This window comes from Panulirus ornatus, chromosome 11 (assembly GCF_036320965.1).
Source record: "Panulirus ornatus isolate Po-2019 chromosome 11, ASM3632096v1, whole genome shotgun sequence".
Classification (NCBI taxonomy): Eukaryota; Metazoa; Arthropoda; class Malacostraca; order Decapoda; family Palinuridae; genus Panulirus; species Panulirus ornatus.
In genome coordinates this window covers 61,571,584-61,593,598 of record NC_092234.1, presented here as the reverse complement: position 1 = coordinate 61,593,598, position 22,015 = coordinate 61,571,584, and the positions used below count along the sequence as shown (strand labels likewise).

The 22,015-nt window shown below is 41.4% G+C and overlaps 1 protein-coding gene across 2 annotated transcripts in view; it reads right to left on the bottom strand.

Moving 5' to 3' along the window:
* Positions 1-4,318: 4,318 nt before the first annotated feature.
* Positions 4,319-22,015, bottom strand: part of LOC139751593 (probable protein phosphatase 2C T23F11.1) — a 185,199-nt gene continuing 167,502 nt past the window's right edge. For both annotated transcript variants that reach the window (XM_071667194.1, XM_071667195.1), the window contains exons 7-8: positions 16,124-16,294; positions 4,319-4,476 (exon numbers count right to left, since the gene is read on the bottom strand). In XM_071667194.1, the coding sequence (XP_071523295.1) occupies positions 4,396-4,476; positions 16,124-16,294 (252 nt within the window). In that variant the 3' untranslated portion in view covers positions 4,319-4,395. The remainder of the gene's footprint in view (positions 4,477-16,123; positions 16,295-22,015) is intronic.

Sequence of the window (22,015 nt, the reverse complement as noted above, 5' to 3'; positions counted from 1 at the left end):
AACTTTCTTCTTTCACACACTTTACCAAACTCAGTCACCAGCTTCTGCAGTTTCTCACATGAATCAGCCACCAGCGCTGTATCATCAGCGAACAACAACTGACTCACTTCCCAAGCTCTCTCATCCACAACAGACTTCATACTTGCCCCTCTTTCCAAAACTCTTGCATTCACCTCCCTAACAACCCCATCCATAAACAAATTAAACAACCATGGAGACATCACACACCCCTGCCGCAAACCTACATTCACTGAGAACTAATCACTTTCCTCTCGTCCTACACGTACACATTCCTTACATCCTCGATAAAAACTTTTCACTGCTTCTAACAACTTGCCTCCCACACCATATATTCTTAATACCTTCCACAGAGCATCTCTATCAACTCTATCATATGCCTTCTCCAGATCCATAAATGCTACATACAAATCCATTTCCTTTTCTAAGTATTTCTCACATACATTCTTCAAAGCAAACACCTAATCCACACATCCTCTACCACTTCTGAAACCACACTGCTCTTCCCCAATCTGATGCTCTGTACATGCCTTCACCCTCTCAATCAATACCCTCCCATATAATTTACCAGGAATACTCAACAAACTTATACCTCTGAAATTTGAGCACTCACTCTTATCCCCTTTGCCTTTGTACAATGGCACTATGCACGCATTCCACCAATCCTCAGGCACCTCACCATGAGTCATACATACATTAAATAACCTTACCAACCAGTTAATAATACAGTCACCCCCTTTTTTAATAAATTCCACTGCAATACCATCCAAACCTGCTGCCTTGCCGGCTTTCATCTTCTGCAAAGCTTTTCCTACCTCTTCTCTGTTTACCAAATCATTTTCCCTAACCCTCTCACTTTGCACACCACCTCAACCAAAACACCCTATATCTGCCACTCTATCATCAAACACATTCAATAAACCTTCAAAATACTCACTCCATCTCTTTCTCGCATCACCACTACTTGTTATCACCTCCCCATTTGCGCCCTTCACTGAAGTTCCCATTGCTCCCTTGTCTTACGCACTTTATTTACCTCCTTCCAGAACATCTTTTTATTTTCCCTAAAATTTAATGATACTCTCTCACCCCAACTCTCATTTGCCCTCTTTTTCACCTCTTGCACCTTTCTCTTGACCTCCTGTCTCTTTCTTTTATACATCTCCCACTCAATTGCATTTTTTCCCTGCAAAAATCGTCCAAATGCCTCTCTCTTCTCTTTCACTAATAATCTTACTTCTTCATCCCACCACTCACTACCCTTTCTAATCAACCCACCTCCCACCTTCTCATGCCACAAGCATCTTTTGCGCAATCCATCACTGATTTCCCCAAAAAACATCCCATTCCTCCCTCACTCCCCTTACTTTCATTGTTCTCACCTTTTTCCATCTTACTCAGCCTCCGGGACTTCCTCACACAAGCTCCTTCCCAACTCACTTACCTCACCACCCTCTTCACCCCAACATTCATCTTCTTTTCTGAAAACCCATATACAAATTAACACCTGTATATAATTCATTCTTGCAGCCCCCCCCCCCATTTATTCCCGTCGCACCCTGCCACACATGAAATAGCATCCCCCCCTTTCCCCCACGGGTAGTGCTAGGGGAGGGCAAAAGGCCACATTTGTTTTACACTAGTCCCCCTAGCTGTCAGTTAATGCACCAAAACAGTTTTTCCCTAACCCCCCCAAAAAACCGGGGAAAAAAATTTTAAAAACATACCCCAAACGCCTCGAAACCCCTCCCAACATTTTTTTTTGGGAAACCACTTTCCTTCAAACATCCCCAAATTTTGCTTTCCCGAGATAATATTCTCGACTTCCACACATTCTTCAAGGCTCCCAGGATTTTCCCCCCCCCCTCCCCCACCCTATAAACCTTTTTCCCCCTTTCCATGGTTCCACCCGCTCCAGTTTCCACCCCCAGATATCTAAAACATTTTACTTCCCCCAGTTTTTCTCCATTCAAACTTACCCCCCAATTGACTTGCCCCTCAACCCTACTGTACCAAATTTAACCTTGTTTCTTATTCAAAATTTACTCTTAACTTTCTTCTTTCACACACTTTCCCAAAACCAGTCCACCAGCCCCCTCCCTTTTCTCACATGAATCAGCCACCAGCGCTGTACATCGCAAAAAACAACTGACCCCATTTCCCCAAAAGGCTCTCTCACCCCCAAAACGGGATTTCATACTTGCCCCTCCTTTCCCCAAAACTCTTGCATTCCCCCTCCCTAACAACCCCATCCATAAACAAATTAAACAACCATGGAGACATCACACACCTCTGCCGCAAACCTACATTCACTGAGAACCAATCACTTTCCTCTCTTCCTACACGTACACATGCCTTACATCCTCGATAAAAACTTTTCACTGCTTCTAACAACTTGCCTCCCACGCCATATATTCTTAATACCTTCCACAGAGCATCTCTATCAACTCTATCATATGCCTTCTCCAGATCCATAAATGCTACATACAAATCCATTTCCTTTTCTAAGTATTTCTCACATACATTCTTCAAAGCAAACACCTGATCCACACATCCTCTACCACTTCTGAAACCACACTGCTCTTCACCAATCTGATGCTCTGTACATGCCTTCACCCTCTCAATCAATACCCTCCCATATAATTTACCAGGCATACTCAACAAACTTATACCTCTGTAATTTGAGCACTCACTCTTATCCCCTTTGCTTTTGTACAATGGCACTATGCACGCATTCCGCCAATTCTCAGGCACCTCACCATGAGTCATACATACATTAAATAACCTTACCAAGCAGTCAACAATACAGTCACCCCCTTTTTTAATAAATTCCACTGCAATATATATATATATATATATATATATATATATATATATATATATATATATATATATATATATATATATATATTTTTTTTTTTTCCATACTATTTGCCATTTCCCGCATTAGCGAGGTAGCATTAAGAACAGAGAACTGGGCCTTAGAGGGAATATCCTCACCTGAGCCCCTTCTCTGTTCCTTCTTTTGGAAAATTAAAAAAAAACAAGAGAGGGGAGGATTTCCAGCCACCCGCTCCTTCCCTTTTAGTCGCCTTCTACGACACTCAGGGAATATGTGGGAAGTATTCTTTCTCCCCTATCCCCAGGGATATATATATATATATATACATATATATATATATATATATATATATATATATATATATATATATATATATATATATTCTTTCATACTATTCGCCACTTCCCACGTTAGCAAGGTAGCGTTAAGAACAGAGGACATATATATCTTTTTCTTTCAAACTATTCACCATTTCCCGCGTAAGCGAGGTAGCGTTAAGAACAGAGGACTGGGCCTTTGTGGAATATCCTCACCTGGCCCCACTCTGTTCCTTCTTTTAGAAAATTAAAAAAAAAATGAGAGGGGAGGACATTCAGCCCCCCGCTCCCTCCCCTTTTAGTCACCTTCTACAACACACACGGAATACGTGGGAAGTATTCTTAATCCCCTATCCCCAGGGATATATATATATATTATTATTATCATTTTGCTTTGTCGCTGTCTCCCGTGTTTGTGAGGTAGCGCAAGGAAACAAACAAAAGAAATGGCCCAACCCACCCCCATACACATGTATATACATACACGTCCCCACATGCAAATATACATACCCAGACATCTCAATGTACACATATATATACACACACAGACATATACATATATACACATGCACACAATTCACACTGTGCCTTTATTCATTCCCATCGCCACCTCGCCATACATGGAATAACATCCCCCTCCCCACTCATGTGTGCGAGGTAGCGCTAGGAAAAGACAACAAAGGCCCCATTCGTTCACACTCAGTCTCTAGCTGTCATGCAATAATGCCTGAAACCACAGCTCCCTTTTCACATCCAGGCCCCACAGAACTTTCTATGGTTACCCCAGATGCTTCACATGCCCTGATTCAATCCATTTATATATATATATATATATATATATATATATATATATATATATATATAGTGTGAGTGTGTGTGTGTGTGTGTATAAGAAAAGAAAATACTGAAGTTATTGAAAAAATTCCCTTTTGCGATGTATAGGTACTTTTTCTCTTGCATGACACCATGGGCCATTAACCCACATATGGCACTTTTATATATATATATATATATATATATATATATATATATATATATATATATATATATATATATATACACACACAAATATATATACAAATATATATATATATATATATATATATATATATATATATATATATATATATATATATATATATATATACTGATAAATTATGAAAGAATGCATTTTTCTATGTATATGCTTATGAAAAGTCTAATAGTTTACCCTAATATTCACTGCAAGTCCAACTCACTATCCTCATCATTGCTTTGGTTTTCCAACAATAAAGATGGCCGAGCACACTTCTCCTGCAACTGTAAAGAAATGCTGTGTGAGTAGAAATAACAAATAATGAATAAATAAATATACATACATATATATCATCATTATCATTTCATTATTATACTTGATCGCTGTTTCTTGCATCAGCAAAGTAGTAGCACCAGGAAACTGACAAGGATGACCCATCCAATCATACACACATACATATACATAAATGCCCATATGTGCACATATACACACATATATCATCATCATCATATTATTTATATTACCATTATACTTTGTCGCTGTCTCCCGCGTTAGCGAGGTAGCACAAGGACACAGATGAAAGAATGGCCCAACCCACCCACATACACATGTATGTACAGACACACCCATACACGCACAAATATATACCTATACATTTTAACGTGTATATATACATACACAGACATATACATATATATTTTTTTTTTCTTTGTCGCTGTCTCCCGCGTTTGCGAGGTAGCGCAAGGAAACAGACGAAAGAAATGGCCCAACCCACCCCAATACACATGTATATACATACACGTCCACACACGCAAATATACATACCTACACAGCTTTCCATGGTTTACCCCAGATGCTTCACATGCCCTGATTCAATCCACTGACAGCACGTCAACCCCGGTATACCACATCGATCCAATTCACTCTATTCCTTGCCCTCCTTTCACCCTCCTGCATGTTCAGGCCCCGATCACACAAAATCTTTTTCACTCCATCTTTCCACCTCCAATTTGGTCTCCCAATTTTCCTCGTTCCCTCCACCTCCGACACATATATCCTCTTGGTCAATCTTTCCTCACTCATTCTCTCCATGTGCCCAAACCATTTCAAAACACCCTCTTCTGCTCTCTCAACCACGCTCTTTTTATTTCCACACATCTCTCTTACCCTTACGTTACTTACTCGATCAAACCACCTCACACCACACATTGTCCTCAAACATCTCATTTCCAGCACATCCACCCTCCTGCGCACAACTCTATCCATAGCCCACGCCTCACAACCATACAAAATTGTTGGAACCACTATTCCTTCAAACATACCCATTTTTGCTTTCCGAGATAATGTTCTCGACTTCCACACATTCTTCAAGGCTCCCAGGATTTTCGCCCCCTCCCCCACCCTATGATCCAATTCTGCTTCCATGGTTCCATCCGCTGCCAGATCCACTCCCAGATATCTAAAACACTTTACTTCCTCCAGTTTTTCTCCATTCAAACTTACCTTCCAATCGACTTGACCCTCAACCCTACTGTACCTAATAACCTTGCTCTTATTCACATTTACTCTTAACTTTCTTCTTTCACACACTTTACCAAACTCAGTCACCAGCTTCTGCAGTTTCTCACATGAATCAGCCACCAGCGCTGTATCATCAGCGAACAACAACTGACTCACTTCCCAAGCTCTCTCATCCACAACAGACTTCATACTTGCCCCTCTTTCCAAAACTCTTGCATTCACCTCCCTAACAACCCCATCCATAAACAAATTAAACAACCATGGAGACATCACACACCCCTGCCGCAAACCTACATTCACTGAGAACCAATCACTTTCCTCTCGTCCTACACATACACATTCCTTACATCCTCGATAAAAACTTTTCACTGCTTCTAACAACTTGCCTCCCACACCATATATTCTTAATACCTTCCACAGAGCATCTCTATCAACTCTATCATATGCCTTCTCCAGATCCATAAATGCTACATACAAATCCATTTCCTTTTCTAAGTATTTCTCACATACATTCTTCAAAGCAAACACCTAATCCACACATCCTCTACCACTTCTGAAACCACACTGCTCTTCCCCAATCTGATGCTCTGTACATGCCTTCACCCTCTCAATCAATACCCTCCCATATAATTTACCAGGAATACTCAACAAACTTATACCTCTGAAATTTGAGCACTCACTCTTATCCCCTTTGCCTTTGTAAAATGGCACTATGCACGCATTCCACCAATCCTCAGGCACCTCACCATGAGTCATACATACATTAAATAACCTTACCAACCAGTTAATAATACAGTCACCCCCTTTTTTAATAAATTCCACTGCAATACCATCCAAACCTGCTGCCTTGCCGGCTTTCATCTTCTGCAAAGCTTTTCCTACCTCTTCTCTGTTTACCAAATCATTTTCCCTAACCCTCTCACTTTGCACACCACCTCAACCAAAACACCCTATATCTGCCACTCTATCATCAAACACATTCAACAAACCTTCAAAATACTCACTCCATCTCTTTCTCGCATCACCACTACTTGTTATCACCTCCCCATTTGCGCCCTTCACTGAAGTTCCCATTGCTCCCTTGTCTTACGCACTTTATTTACCTCCTTCCAGAACATCTTTTTATTTTCCCTAAAATTTAATGATACTCTCTCACCCCAACTCTCATTTGCCCTCTTTTTCACCTCTTGCACCTTTCTCTTGACCTCCTGTCTCTTTCTTTTATACATCTCCCACTCAATTGCATTTTTTCCCTGCAAAAATCGTCCAAATGCCTCTCTCTTCTCTTTCACTAATAATCTTACTTCTTCATCCCACCACTCACTACCCTTTCTAATCAACCCACCTCCCACTCTTCTCATGCCACAAGCATCTTTTGCGCAATCCATCACTGATTCCCTAAATACATCCCATTCCTCCCTCACTCCCCTTACTTTCATTGTTCTCACCTTTTTCCATTCTGTACTCAGTCTCTCCTGGTACTTCCTCACACAAGTCTCCTTCCCAAGCTCACTTACTCTCACCACCCTCTTCACCCCAACATTCACTCTTCTTTTCTGAAAACCCATATACATATACACACATGTATATAATTCATACTTGCTGCCTTTATTTATTCCCGTCGTCACCCTGCCACACATGAAATAGCATCCCCCCTTCCCCTCACGAGGTAGTGCTAGGAGAGGACAAAAGGCCACATTTGTTCACACTTAGTCTCTAGCTGTCATGTGTAATGCACCGAAACCACAGCTCCCTTTCCGCATCCAGGCCCCACAAAACTTTCCATGGTTTACCCCAGACGCTTCAAATGCCCTGGCTCAGTTCATATATACATACACATTCACAGACACATACATATATATACACAAGTACCTATTCATACTTGCTTGCCTTCTTCCATTCCTCTTACTACCTCACCCCACAGAAAATAGCATCGCTACCCCCACTTCAGTGAGGTAGTGCCACGATAAAGACATAAAACGCCACATTTGCTCACACTCAGTCTCTAGCTGTCATGTGTAATGCACCCTATCCACATCCAAGCCCCACAGACCTTTCCATGGTTTACCCCAGACACTTCACATGGCCTGGTTCAATCCACTGACAGCATGTCAACCCTGGTATACCACATCATTCCAATTCACTCTATTCCTTGCATGGCTCTCACCCTCCTGTGTGTTCAGGCCCCGATCGCTCAAAACAATTTTCACTCCATCCTTCCACCTCCATTTTGGTCTCCTGCTTCTCCTTGTTCCCTCCACCTCTGAAACATATATCCTCTTTGTCGATCTTTTCTCACTCATTCTTTCCATGTGTCTAAACCTGAAATATTTCTACACACCTTCTTCTGCTCTCTTAGCCACACACTTTATATTTCCACATATCTCTCTTACTCTTTCATTACTTAATCAAACCACCTCACACCATATGTTGTCTTCAAACATTTCATTTCCAACACATCAACCCTTCTCTATACAATCCTATCTATAGCCCATGCCTCGCAACCATAAAACATTGTTGGAACTACTAATCCTTCACACATACCCATTTTTGCTCTATGAGATAACGTTCTCTCCTTCCACACATTATTCATCACTTCCAAAACCTTTGCGCCCTCCCCCACCCTGTGACTCACTTTCGCTTCTGAGGTTCCATCTGCTGCTAAGTCTACTCCCAGATATCTAAAACACCTCACTTTCTAGTTTTTCTCCATTCAAATTTACATCCCAATTAACTTGTCCCTTAATCCTACTGAACCTAATATAATAACCTTGCACAAATTCACATTCACTCTCAACTTTTTCTTTTCACACACTTTTCCAAACTCAGTCACCAGCTTCTGCAGTTTCCCACTTGACTCAGCCACTAGGCCTGTATCATATGTGAACAACAACTGACACTTATCAAGCCCTCTCATCCCCAACAGATTGCATACTTGCCCCTCTCTCCAAAACTCTAGCATTTATCTCCCTAACAACCCCATCTATACACAAATTACACAACCAAAGGGATATCACACACCCATGCCGAAGACCGACATTCACTGGGAACCCATCACTCTCCTCTCTTCCTACTTGTACACATACCTTACATCCTTGGCAAAAACTTTTCACTGCTTCTAGCAACTTACCTCCCACACCATATACTCTTAAGACCTTCCACAAACCATCTCTATCAACCCTACAATATGCCTTCTCCAGATCCATAAATGCTACATACAAATCCAACTGTTTTTCTAAGTATTTCTCACACACATTCTTCAAAGCACACACCTGATCCACACATCCTCTACCACTTCGGAAACCACACAGCTCTTCCCTAATCTGATGCTCTTACATGCCTTCACCCTCTCATTCAATACCCTCCCATATAATTTCCCAGGAATACCTAATAAAGTTATGCCTTTGTAGTTTGAACACTCACCTTTATCCCCTTTGCCTTTGTACAATGGCAATATGTATGTATTCTGCCAATCCTCAGGCACCTCACCATGGTCCATACATGCACTGAATATTCTTACCAACCAATCAACAACACTGTCACCCCCTTTTTTAATAAATTCCACTGCAATACCATCCAAACCCACTGTCTTGCCAGATTTCATCTTCTGCAAAGCTATCACTATCTCTTCTCTTTTAGCAAACCATTCTCCCTGACCCTCTCACTACACACACCCCAATCAAAAGACCCTATATCTGCCACTATATCATCAAACACATTCAAGAAACCTTCAAAATTCTCACTCCTATCTCCTCACTTCATTGCTACCTGTTATCACCTCCCCACTTGTCCCCTGCACTGTCATTCCCATTTGTTCTCTTGTCTCATGCATATTATTTACCTCCTAAAACATCTTTTTAGTGTCCCTAAAATCTAATGATACTATCTCACCCCAACTCTCATTTGCCCTCTTTTTCAAAGCTTGCACCTTTCTCTTGACTTCCTGCCGCTTTCTTTTATACATTTCCAGTCATCTGCACTACTTCTCTGCAGGTATCATCTAAATGTCTCTCTTTTTTCTTTCACTAACAACCTTACTTCTTCATCCCACCACTCATTACCCTTTCTAATCTGCCCACTTCCCACCTTTCTCATGCCATGAATCTTTTGCACAAGGCATCAGTGCTTCCTTAAATACATCTCATTCCTTACCCATTCCCCTCACGTCATCTGCTCTCACCTTTTGCCATTCTACACTCAATATCTCCCGGTACTTCCTCACACAAGTCTCCTTTCCAAATTCACTTACTCTCACCACTCTCCTCTCCCCAACATTCTCTCTTCTTTTTTGAAAACCTCTACAAATCTTCACCTTCGCCTCTACAAGACAGTGATCATACATCTCTCTAGTTGCCTCTCTCAGCACATTAAATCCAAAAGTCTCTCTTTTATATGCCTATCAATTACAGGTAATACAATAATGCCCTTTAATCATCTCTCCTACTCACATACATATACTTATGTATATCTCTCTTTTTAAACCAGGTATTCCCAATCAACAGTCTTTTTTTCAGCACACAAATCCACAAGCTCTTCACCATTTCCATTCACAACACTGAGCACCCCATGTACACCAAGTATACCCTCAACTGCCACATTACTCACCTTCACATTTAAATCACCCATCACTAAAACCCAGTCTCGTGCATCAAAGCTGCTGATACACTCACACAGCTGCTCCCACAAGACTTGCCTCTCATCATCTTTCTTCTCATGACCAAGTGCATAGCCACCAATAATCACTCACCTCTTTCCATCCACTTTCAGTTTTACCCACATCACTCTAGAATTTACTTTCTTACACTCTATCACATACTCCCAAAACTGCTCGATTTAACAGACCCTAATTTAATGGATTGTGGATTTAACCAAATGGGCACATAATGACACACTAATCAGTAATAATTTAAAAAGAAAAATTTCAAATGCTGCACTATGTGCATTTCACATTGCACTTGTTTTTGGTAGCATGGGGTATACTTGCTTTGTTTTGGTCTCAGTTTGCCTCAATCTATTGTGGGGTCAGGTTGTATACAGAGAATAGTAAATTCATTCATCATATAACTCTGTAATTCTTACAAATCAAAGTGGCATCAAGTGATAGTCAAGGTAAAAGAAAGCTTGAGAAATGTATACAGTATATTGTATCAAAAAACAGCCCATAGATTACATTCGATATAACAGACTTTCGGCATTACTGGACACCCCCTCCCCCTGATTAGTCTGTTAAATCAAGGGGTTACTGTATGTACGTATGTTTTCATTTATTTATTTATTTATTCATTTTGCTTTGTTGCTGTCTCCCGTGTTAGCGAGGTAGCACAAGGAAACAGACAAAAGAATGGCCCAACCCACCCACATACACATGTATATACATACACGTCCACACACGCAAATATACATACCTATATATCTCAATGTACACATATATATACACAGACAGACATATACATATATATACACATGTACATAATTCATACTGTCTGCCTTTATTCATTCCCATCGCCACCCCGCCACACATGGAATACCAACCCCCTCCCCCCTCATGTGTGCAAGGTAGCGCTAGGAGAAGACAACAAAGGCCCCATTCGTTCACACTCAGTCTCTAGCTGTCATGTAATAATGCACTGAAACCATAGCTCCCTTTCCACATCCAAGCCTCACAGAACTTTCCCTGGTTTACCCCAGATGCTTCACATGCCCTGGTTCAATCCATTGACAGCACGTCCACCCCGGTATACCGCATCGTTCCAATTCACTCTATTCCTTGCGCGCCTTTCACCCTCCTGCATGTTCAGGCCACAATCGCTCAAAATCTTTTTCACTCCATCTTTCCACCTCCAATTTGGTCTCCCACTTCTCCTCGTTCCCTCCACCTCTGACACATATATCCTCTTGGTCAATCTTTCCTCACTCATTCTCTCCATGTGACCAAACCATTTCAAAACACCCTCTTCTGCTCTCTCAACTGCACTTTTTTTATTTCCACACATCTCTCTTACCCTTACATTACTTACTCGATCAAACCACCTCACACACATATTGTCCTCAAACATCTCATTTCCAGCACATCCACCCTCCTACGCACAACTCTACCCATAGCCCATGCCTCGCAACCATACAACATTGTTGGAACCACTATTCCTTCAAACATACCCATTTTTGCTTTCCGAGATAATGTTCTCAACTTCCAAACATTCTTCAAGGCTCCCAGAATTTTCGCCCCCTCCCTCACCCTGTGACTCACTTCTGCTTACATGGTTCCATCTGCTGCCAAATCCACTCCCAGATATCTAAAACACTTCACTTCCTCCAGTTTTTCTCCATTCAAACTTACCTCCCAACTGACTAGTCCCTCAACCCTACTGAACCTAATAACCTTGCTCTTATTCACATTTACTCTCAGCTTCCTTCTTTCACACACTTTACGAAACTCAGTCACCAGCTTCTCCAGTTTCTCACTCGAATCAGCCACCAGCGCTGTATCATCAGCTAACAACAACTAACTCACTTCCCAAGCCCTCTCATCCACAACAGACTGCATACTTGCCCCCTTCTCCAAAACCCTTGCATTCACCTCCCTAACAATCCCATCCATAAACAAATTAAACAACCATGGAGAGATCACGCACCCTTGCCGCAAACTGACATTCACTGGGAACCAATCGCTTTCCTCTCTTCCTACTCGTACACATGCCTTACATCCTTGATAGAAACTTTTCACTGCCTCCCACCATATATTCTTAATACCTTCCACAGAGCATCTCTATCAACTCTATCATATGCCTTCTCCAGTTCCATAAATGCTACATACATACCCATCTGTTTTTCTAATATTTCTCACATACATTCTTCAAAGCAAACACCTGATCCACACATCCTATATCACTTCTGAAACCACACTGCTCTTCCCTAATCTGATGCTCTATACATGTCTTTACCCTCTCAGTCAATACCCTCCCATAAAATTTCCCAGAAATACTCAACAAACTTATACCTCTGTAATCTGAACACTCACCTTTATCCCCTTTGCCTTTAAACAATGGCACTATGCATGCATTCCGCCAATCCTCAGGCACTTCACCATGAGCAATACATACATTGAATATCCTTACCAACCAATCAACAACACAGTCACCCCCTTTTTTTAATAAATTCCATTGTAATACCATCCAAACCCGACGTCTTGCCAGCTTTCATCTTCTGCAAAGCTTTCATTACTTCTTCACAGTTTACAAAACCATTCTCCCTGACCCTCTCACTTCGCACACCACCTCAACCAAAACACCCTATATCTGCCACTCTATCATCAAACACATTCATCAAACCTTCAAAATACTCACTCCATCTCCTCACTTCACTACTTGTTGCTACCTCCCCATTAGCCCCTTCACCGATGTTCCCATTTGTTCTCTTGTCTTATGCACATTATTTCCAAAACATCTTTTTATTCTCCCTAAAATCTAATGATACTCTCTCACCCCAACTCTCATTTGCCCTCTTTTTCACCTCTTGCACCTTTCTCTTGACCTCCTGCCTCTTTCTTTTATACATCTCCCAGTCATTTGCACTACTTACCTGCAAAAATCGTCCAAATGCCTTTCTCTTCTCTTTCACTGATAATCTTACTTCCTCATCCCACCACTCACTACCCTTTCTAATCTGCTTACCTCCCACCTTTCTCATGCCACAGGCATCTTTTGCCCAAGCCAACACTGCTTCCCTAAATACATCCCATTCCTCCCCTACTCTCCTTACGTCATCTGCTATCACCTTTTTCCATTCTGCACTCAATCTCTCCTGATACTTCCTCACACAAGTCTCCTTTCCAAGCTCACTTACTCTCACCATTCTCTTCACCCCAACATTCTCTCTTCTTTTTTGAAACCTCTACAAATCTTCACCTTTGCCTCCACAAGATAATGATTAGACATTCCTCCAGTTGCCCCTCTCAGCACATTAAATATTATTATCACTTTCGGACACTCTTGGTTCCAACGCCTTACTGGATTAACCATTTTGCCAGACCAACCACGGTCATGTAATAACAATTCATCAAGACACCTCTAACCCACTAATTATACATCTCCCATGTGTCTTAAGTATATCATGGACTGCTAGAAATTCAATTAAACAAATATTAAATGTTTGAGCACCCTAAGATGGTAAGTCTGTCCAGATACTGTTTGAATCCTGTGAGGTCTTCTTTACCTTCTGTTGTTAGTGTTTTCCTAGGTGTACATCACTAGAATAATGCGGTTTCATCTGCATTATACACCTGCTCAGGACTGAGGTGCTCATCAGCTAGGAGTTTCGCAAATTCGTCCACATACTCAGCAGCTCCTTCGTGGTTTGCAGACCACTTTTCTCTTTTCTCCACACACTTTATTTAGGGAAATTCCATAGCGCTTCTTGAATCCTTAAAGCCATTCTTCACTATAGTCATGCTCATGTTGTAATTTAAGTTCTTTATGGAACAACTAAGCCTGGTCCATTATCATGCTACCTGACAAGTCCACTCTATCACTCCAACGCTGTCGAAACCATTCCATCATCACTTGATCGTGCTCAGTACTCTTACCATCTTTCATAGTTTTTCTAATCATCATTTGCTTCTTGGAATCACTGTCTGCAGAGAATTTCAATATTTTCTCCCTTTGCTTCTTTGTATTATAAACAGCTGATGAACCAATACTGTAGGTGTCACACAGCTTACACACTGAAACACCACGGTCCATCTTTTTTAACAGTTCTACTTTATCTTGGATTGATAAGGACTGGTGTTTACGTCTGACACCATGGATGACACTCTCGTATGTCTTAGAAGCCATAGCTAGGATTAAATCTAAACAAAATAAGCTAAGAATCTCACAAAATTGCAATATCACCACCAACAAGTGCAGTGTAAAGAATGTAAATAAGCACGCCCTACACACAAAGCCATTTATGGCCGCCCAGTAAACCAGTCTGGTGGCCGTGGCAATTTCAAGTTCCCTCACTTAATTCTGTTCGGACTAAAGGAGGGGCCGAACCATCAGTTGCCGGAAAATTGGTGGTGTACCTGTACATACACATACATTACATATATAAACATGTACATATTCATACTTGCTCGCCTTCATCTATTCCTGTCACTACCCCGCTCCACAGGTAAAATAGCATCGCTATTCTCTGCTTCAGCAAGGCAGTGCCAGGAATAGACAAAAAGGGCCCATTCATTCACACTCAGTCTCTAGCTGTCATGTGTAATGCACCAAAAACACAGCTCCCTATCCACATCCAGGCCTACAGACCTTTCCATGGTTTACCCCAGATGCTTTGCATGCACTTGGTTCAGTCCACTGACAGCATGTCCACACCAGTATACCACATAGTTCCAGTTCACTCTACTCTTTGCATGCCTCTCACCCTCCTGTATGTTCAGGCCCTGGTCGCACAAAATCTTTCAACTCCATCCTTCCCCCTCCAATTTGGTCTCCCGCTTCTCCTTGTTCTCTCCACCTCTGATACATATATCCTTGATGAGGGTATTCAGTTGCCTGTGCCATCTCTGCTAACAAAAAATAAGAAAAATAATACTTCTGATTGTTATTTGTGCACCAAGTTACACAGATGAAAAAATTTTGAATGTCTCAGCATACTTAAGATTGGCTAACATGGTAAATAATGTTTTTCCTTAAACAGGAATGATCAAGGTGGTACTACTTTGCTTATACAGGAAATGGCGATCAGTATGAAAAAAAGGATTGTTATTTGTTACTTTGTAAGAACAAAATGCTTTTTATATCTTTTATGTACCTATTGATAATAAAAAAGTTTTGTAGTTTTGGGAAACCTTGGGAAGAAAACAAAAAATGGTTAATTCACCCTACTGCAATTTTCCTTTAACCCACTGACTGCTGATGTGCTTCCAACAGTTGACTGTGAGTGGGCCATACACTTTAAGAGGCTTCTAAAAATTGTAGGCATAGTAAACAGCAGATTGATGAGTCAGAAAGCAACTTCTGGCATATATAAACTGACATATACACTTTTTCCCAAAAAAACTTCTAACAGTACGACAAAACCATTAACAAAATATTTTCTCATATTTATTGAATATTACCATACTAAGGGCACACTAAACACCTAAAGTTGCTGTAGTCAAAGGGTTAAAATCTGACTCACTTTAGGAAAATAACAGACTAATTTATGATGGCTGATTGTATAATTAAGTGCTACTGAAAAACTCTATATTACCTTATTTTCCCAGTCATTAACCATTACACAGAGAGTCAGGTCTAAAGATTCCCTAGTATGTGAAAAAAATAAAACGAGCTGAAACATAATTCTGGCTGCCATCCTCAAGTAAACATCATAGTTGGCCACCATCCGTGGGTTAAATATCTAACACAAAAAACACAACTATACCTCACGCCAAGATCCTGAATGAACAAGGCAGATAAGAACAACAGTCATGTTGTCACACCCTAAACCACCCATCTGACAGTCAGGGGCCAGGCACCTTGTCATAAGGTCTTCACAAACATCCTCAGGTTCCATTCCTTGGGAAAGTCGTAGTCTGACAAAATTTATGACTTCCTGTAAATGTGAATGGAAAGAATTAGAATCTGACCCAAACATAAAACAAAAGCATTCAAAGATTCCATCATTTGGCTTTTAAGGGTGGTTCTAATCAAGAAGTTGAAAGGTAACTTTGAAAAGTACATAAGATTTTGTTTAGTATTCATATGGTGTGAATCTTCTTATGGTAATATATGAAAATGTGTTTCTAATTCATTCAATTAATCTGAATTTTGTTCTCTTTTCATTATCATCATCATTATCATTACTATTAAGGAGATGAAGGTGAAGATTTGTAGATGTTTTCAGAAAAGAAGAGAGAATGTTGGGAAGAAGAGAGTGGTGAGAGTAAGTGAGCTTGGATAGGTGACTTGTGTGAGGGAGTACAGGGAGAGATTGAGTGCAGAATGGCAAAAGGTGAGAGCAAATGATGTAAGTGGAGTGGGGGAGGAATGGGATGTATTTAGGGATGCATTGATGGCTTACACAAGAGATGGAGATGCATGTGGCATGAGAAAGGTGGGAGGTGGGCAGATTAGAAAATGTAGTGAATGGTGGGACAAAGAAGTAAGATTGTTAAAGAAAGAGAAGAAAGAGGCGTTTGGACTATTTCTGCAGGGAAGTAGTGCAAATGACTGGGAGATGTATAAAAGAAAGTGGCAAGGGATCAAAAGAGGGTTGCAAAAGGTGAAAAAGAGGACAAATGAAAAGAGGACAAATGAGAGTCGGGGTGAGATTATTATTATTATCATACTTTGTCGCTGTCTCCCATGTTAGCAAGGTAGTGCAAGGAAACAGACAAAAGAGTGGCCCAACCCACCCACATACACATGTATATACATACACGTCCACACATGCACATATACATACCTATACATCTCAACGTATACATATATATACACACACACAGACATATACATATATACACATGTACATAATTCACACTGTCTGCCCTTATTCATTCCCATCGCCACCCCGCCACACATATGACTACCCCCTCCCCCCGCATGTGAGCAAGGTAGCACTAGGAAAAGACAACAAAGGCCACATTCGTTCACACTCAGTCTTTAGCTGTCATGTATAATGCACCAAAACCACAGCTCCCTTTCCACATCCAGGCCACACAAAACTTTCCTGGTTCACCTCAGCCGCTTCATATGCCCTGGTTCAATCCATTGACAGCATGTCAACCCCGGTATACCACATCATTCCAATTCACTCTAGTCCTTGCACGCCTTTCGCCCTCCTGCATGTTCAGGCCCCAATCGCTCAAAATCTTTTTCACTCCATCCTTCCACTTCCAATTTGGTCTCCCACTTCTCGTTCCCTCCACCTCTGATACATATATCCTCTTTGTCAATCTTTCCTCACTCATTCTCTCCATGTGACCAAACCATTTCAAAACACCCTCTTCTGCTCTCTCAACCACACTCTTTTTATTACCACACATCTCTCTTACCCTTTCATTACTTACTCGGTAAAACCACCTCACACCACATATTGTCCTCAAACATCTCATTTCCAGCACATCCACCCTCCTCAGCACAACTCTATCCATAGCTCACGCCTCGCAACCATATAACATTGTCGGAACCACCATTCCTTCAAACATACCCATTTTTGCTTTACGAGATAATGTTCTTGCCATCCACACATTTTTCAACGCTCCCAGAACTTTCGCCCCCTCCCCTACCCTATGACTCACTTCCGCTTCCATGGTTCCATCCGCTATCAAATCCACTCCCAGATACCTAAAATACTTCATTTCCTCCAGTTTTTCTCCATTCAAACTTAACTCCCAATTGACTTATCTCTCAACCCTTCTGTACCTAATAACCTTGCTCTTATTCACATTTACTCTCAGCTTTCTTCTTTCACACACTTTACCAAACTCATTCACCAGCTTCTGCAGTTTCTCACATGAATCAGCCACCAGCGCTGTATCATCAGAGAACAACAACTAACTCACTTCTCAAGCTCTCTTGTCCACAACAGACTGCATACTTGCCACTCTCTCCAAAACCCTTGCATTCACCTCCCTAACAACCCCATCCATAAACAAATTAAACAACCATGGAGACGTCATGCACCCCTGCCACAAACCGACATTCACTGAGAACCAATTCACTTTCCTCTCTTCCTACATGTACACATGCCTTACATCCTCGATAAAAACTTTTCACTGCTTCTAACAACCTGCCTCCCACGCCATATATTTTCAATACCTTCCACAGAGCATCTCTATCATATGCCCTTTCCAGATCCATACATGCTACATACAAATCCACTTGCTTTTCTAAGTATTTCTCAAATACATTCTTCAAAGCAAACACCTGATCCACACATCCTCTACCACTTCTGAAGCCACACTGCTCTTCCCCAATTTGATGCTCTGTACATGCCTTCACCCTCTCATTCAATACCCTCCCATATAATTTCCCAGGAATACTCATCAAACTTATACCTCTGTAATTTGAACACTCATCTTTATCCACTTTGCCTTTGTACAATGGCACTATGCAAGCATTTCGCCAATCCTCAGGCACCTCACCATGAGTCATACATACATTAAATAACCTTACCAACCAGTCAACAACACAGTCACCCCCTTTTTTTAATGAATTCCACTGCAATACCAACCAAACCCTCTGCCTTGCCGGCTTTCATCTTCCGCAAAGCTTTTACTACCTCCTTTCTGTTTACCAAATCATTCTCCCTAACCCTCTCACTTTGCACACCACCTCGACCAAAACACCCTATGTCTGCCGCTCTATCCTCAAACACATTCAACAAGCCTTCAAAATACTCACTCCATCTCCTCCTCACATCACCACTACTTATTATCACCTCTCCATTAGCCCCCTTCACTGATGTTCCCATTTGTTCTCTTGTCTTACGCATTTTATTTACCTCCTTCCAAAAAATCTTTTTAGTCTCCCTAAAATCTAATGTGCTCTCTCACCCCAACTCTCATTTGCCCGCTTTTTTCACCTCTTGCAACTTTCTCTTGACCTCCTGCCTCTTTCTTTTATACATCTCCTAGTCATTTGCATTATTTCCCGGCAAAAATTGTCCAAATGTCTCTCTCATCTCTTTCACTAATAATCTTACTTCATCACACCACTCACTACCCTTTCTAATCTGCCCACCTCCAACGCTTCTCATGCCATTAGCATTTTTCGCGCAAGCCACTCTCTTCACCTCAACATTCCCGCTTCTTTTCTGAAAACCTCTACAAATCTTCACCTTTGCCTCCACAAGATAATGATCAGACATCCCTCCAGTTGCACCTCTCAGCACATTAACATCCAAAAGTCTCTCTTAGTTACATACGTAAACTTATTTATATCTCTCTTTTTAAACCAGGTTTTCCCAATCACCAATCCTTTTTCAGCACACAAATCTACAAGCTCTTCACCATTTCCATTTACAACACTGAACACCCCATGTACACCAATTACTCCCTCAACTGCCATATAACTCACCTTTGTATTCAAATCACCCATCACTATGACCCGGTCTCGTGCATCAAAACTACTAACACACTCACTCAGCTGCTCCCAAAACACTTGCCTCTCATGATCTTTCTTCTCATGCCCAGGTGCATAGGCACCAATAATCACCCATCTCTCTCCATCCACTTTCAGTTTTACCCATATCAATCTAGAGTTTACTCTCTTACACTCTATCACATACTCCCACAACAACTGTTTCAGGAGTAGTGCTACTCCTTCCCTTGCTCTTGTCCTGTCACCAACCCCTGACTTTACTCCCAAGACATTCCCAAACCACTCTTCCCCTTTACCCTTGAGCTTTGTTTCACTCAGAGCCAGAACATCAGGTTCCTATCCTGAAACATACTACCTATCTCCTTTTTTCTCATCTTGGTTACATCCACACACATTTAGACACCCCAATCTGAGCCTTCAAGGAGGAGGAGCACTCCCTGCATGACTCCTTCTGTTTCCCCTTTTAGAAAGTTAAAATACAAGGAGGGGAGGGTTTCTAGCCCCCTGCTCATGTCCCCTTTAGTCACCTTCTACAACACATGAGGAATGCGTGGGAAGTATTCTTGCTCCCCTAACTCCAGGGATAGGGTGAGATAGTATCATTAAATTAAAAGATGTATTGGAAGGAAGTTAATAAAGTGCGTAAGACAAGAGAACAAATGGGAACATCCATGAAAGGGGTAAATGGAGAGGTAAGAACAAGTAGTGAAGAAGTTAGAAGGAGATGGAGTGAATATTTTGAAGGTTTGTTGAATGTATTTGATGATAGAGTGGCAGATATAGGGTGTTTTGATCAGAGTGGTGTGCGAAGTGAGGGGGTCAGGGAAAATGGTTTGGTGAACAGAGAAGAGGTAGTGAAAGCTTTGCGGAAGATGAAAGCTGGCAAAGCGGTGTGTTTGGATGGTATTGCAGTGGAATTTATAAAAAAAAAAAAGGAGAGACTGTGTTGTTGGTTGGTTGGTACGGATATTCAATGTATGTATTGATCATGGTGAAGTGCCTGAGGAATGGCAGAATGCATGCATAGTGCCAATGTACAAAGGCAAAGAGAATGAATGTGAGTGTTCAAATTACAGAGGCATAAGTTTGTTGAGTATTCCTGGGAAATTATATGGGATAGTATCGATTGAGAGGGTAAAGGCATGTACAGAGCATCAGACTGGGGAAGAGCAGTGTGGTTTCAGAAGTGGTAGAGGATGTGTGGATCAGGTGTTTGCTTTGAAGAATGTATGTGAGAAATACTTAGAAAAACAGATTGATTTGTATGTAGCATTTATGGATCTGGAGAAGGCATATGATAGGGTGGATAGAGATGCTTTGTGGAAGGTTTTAAGAGTATATGGTGTACGAGGTAAGTTGCTAGAAGCAGTGAAAAGTTTTTATCAAGGATGTAAGGCATGTCTACAAATGTTAAGAGAGGAAAGCGACTGGTCCCAGTGAATGTCAATTTGCAGCAGGGGTGTGTGATGTCTCCATGGTTGTTTGATTTGTTTATGGATGGGGTAGTTGGGATGTGAATGCAAGAGTTATGGAGAGAGGGGCAAGTGTGCAGTCTGTCCTGGATAAGAGGGCTTGGGAAGTGAGTCAATTGTTGTTCACTGATGATACAGCGCTGATGGTTGATTTAAGTGAGAAGCTGCAGAAGTTGGTGACTGAGTCTGGTAAAGTGTGTGAAAGAAGAAAATTGAGAGTAAATGTGAATAAGACCAAAGTTATAAGGTTCAGTAGGGTTGAGGGACAAGTTAATTGGGAGGTAAATTTGAATGGAGAAAAACTGGAGGCAGTGTAGTGTTTTAGATAACCAGGAGTGGACTTAGCAGCAGATGGAACCACGGAAGCGGAAGTGAGTCACAGGGTGGGGGAGGGAACGAAGATTCTGGGAGCATTGAAGAATGTGTGGCAGGCGAGAACGTTATCTTGGAGAGCAAAAATGGGTATGTTTGAAGGAATAATGGTTCCAACAATGTTATATGGTTGCAAGGCATGGGCTAGGGTTATGCAGAGGAGGGTAGGTGTGTTGGAAATGAAATGTTTGCAGACAATATGTGGTGTGAAGTGGTTTGATCAAGTAAGTAATGAAAGGGGAAGAGAGATGTGTGGTAATAAAAAGTGTGGTTGAGAGAGCGGAAGAAGGTGTGTTGAAATGTTTTGGACATGTGGAGAGAATGAGTGAGGAAAGATTGACAAAGAGGATGTATGTGTCAGAGGTGGAGGGAAGAAGGAGAAGCGG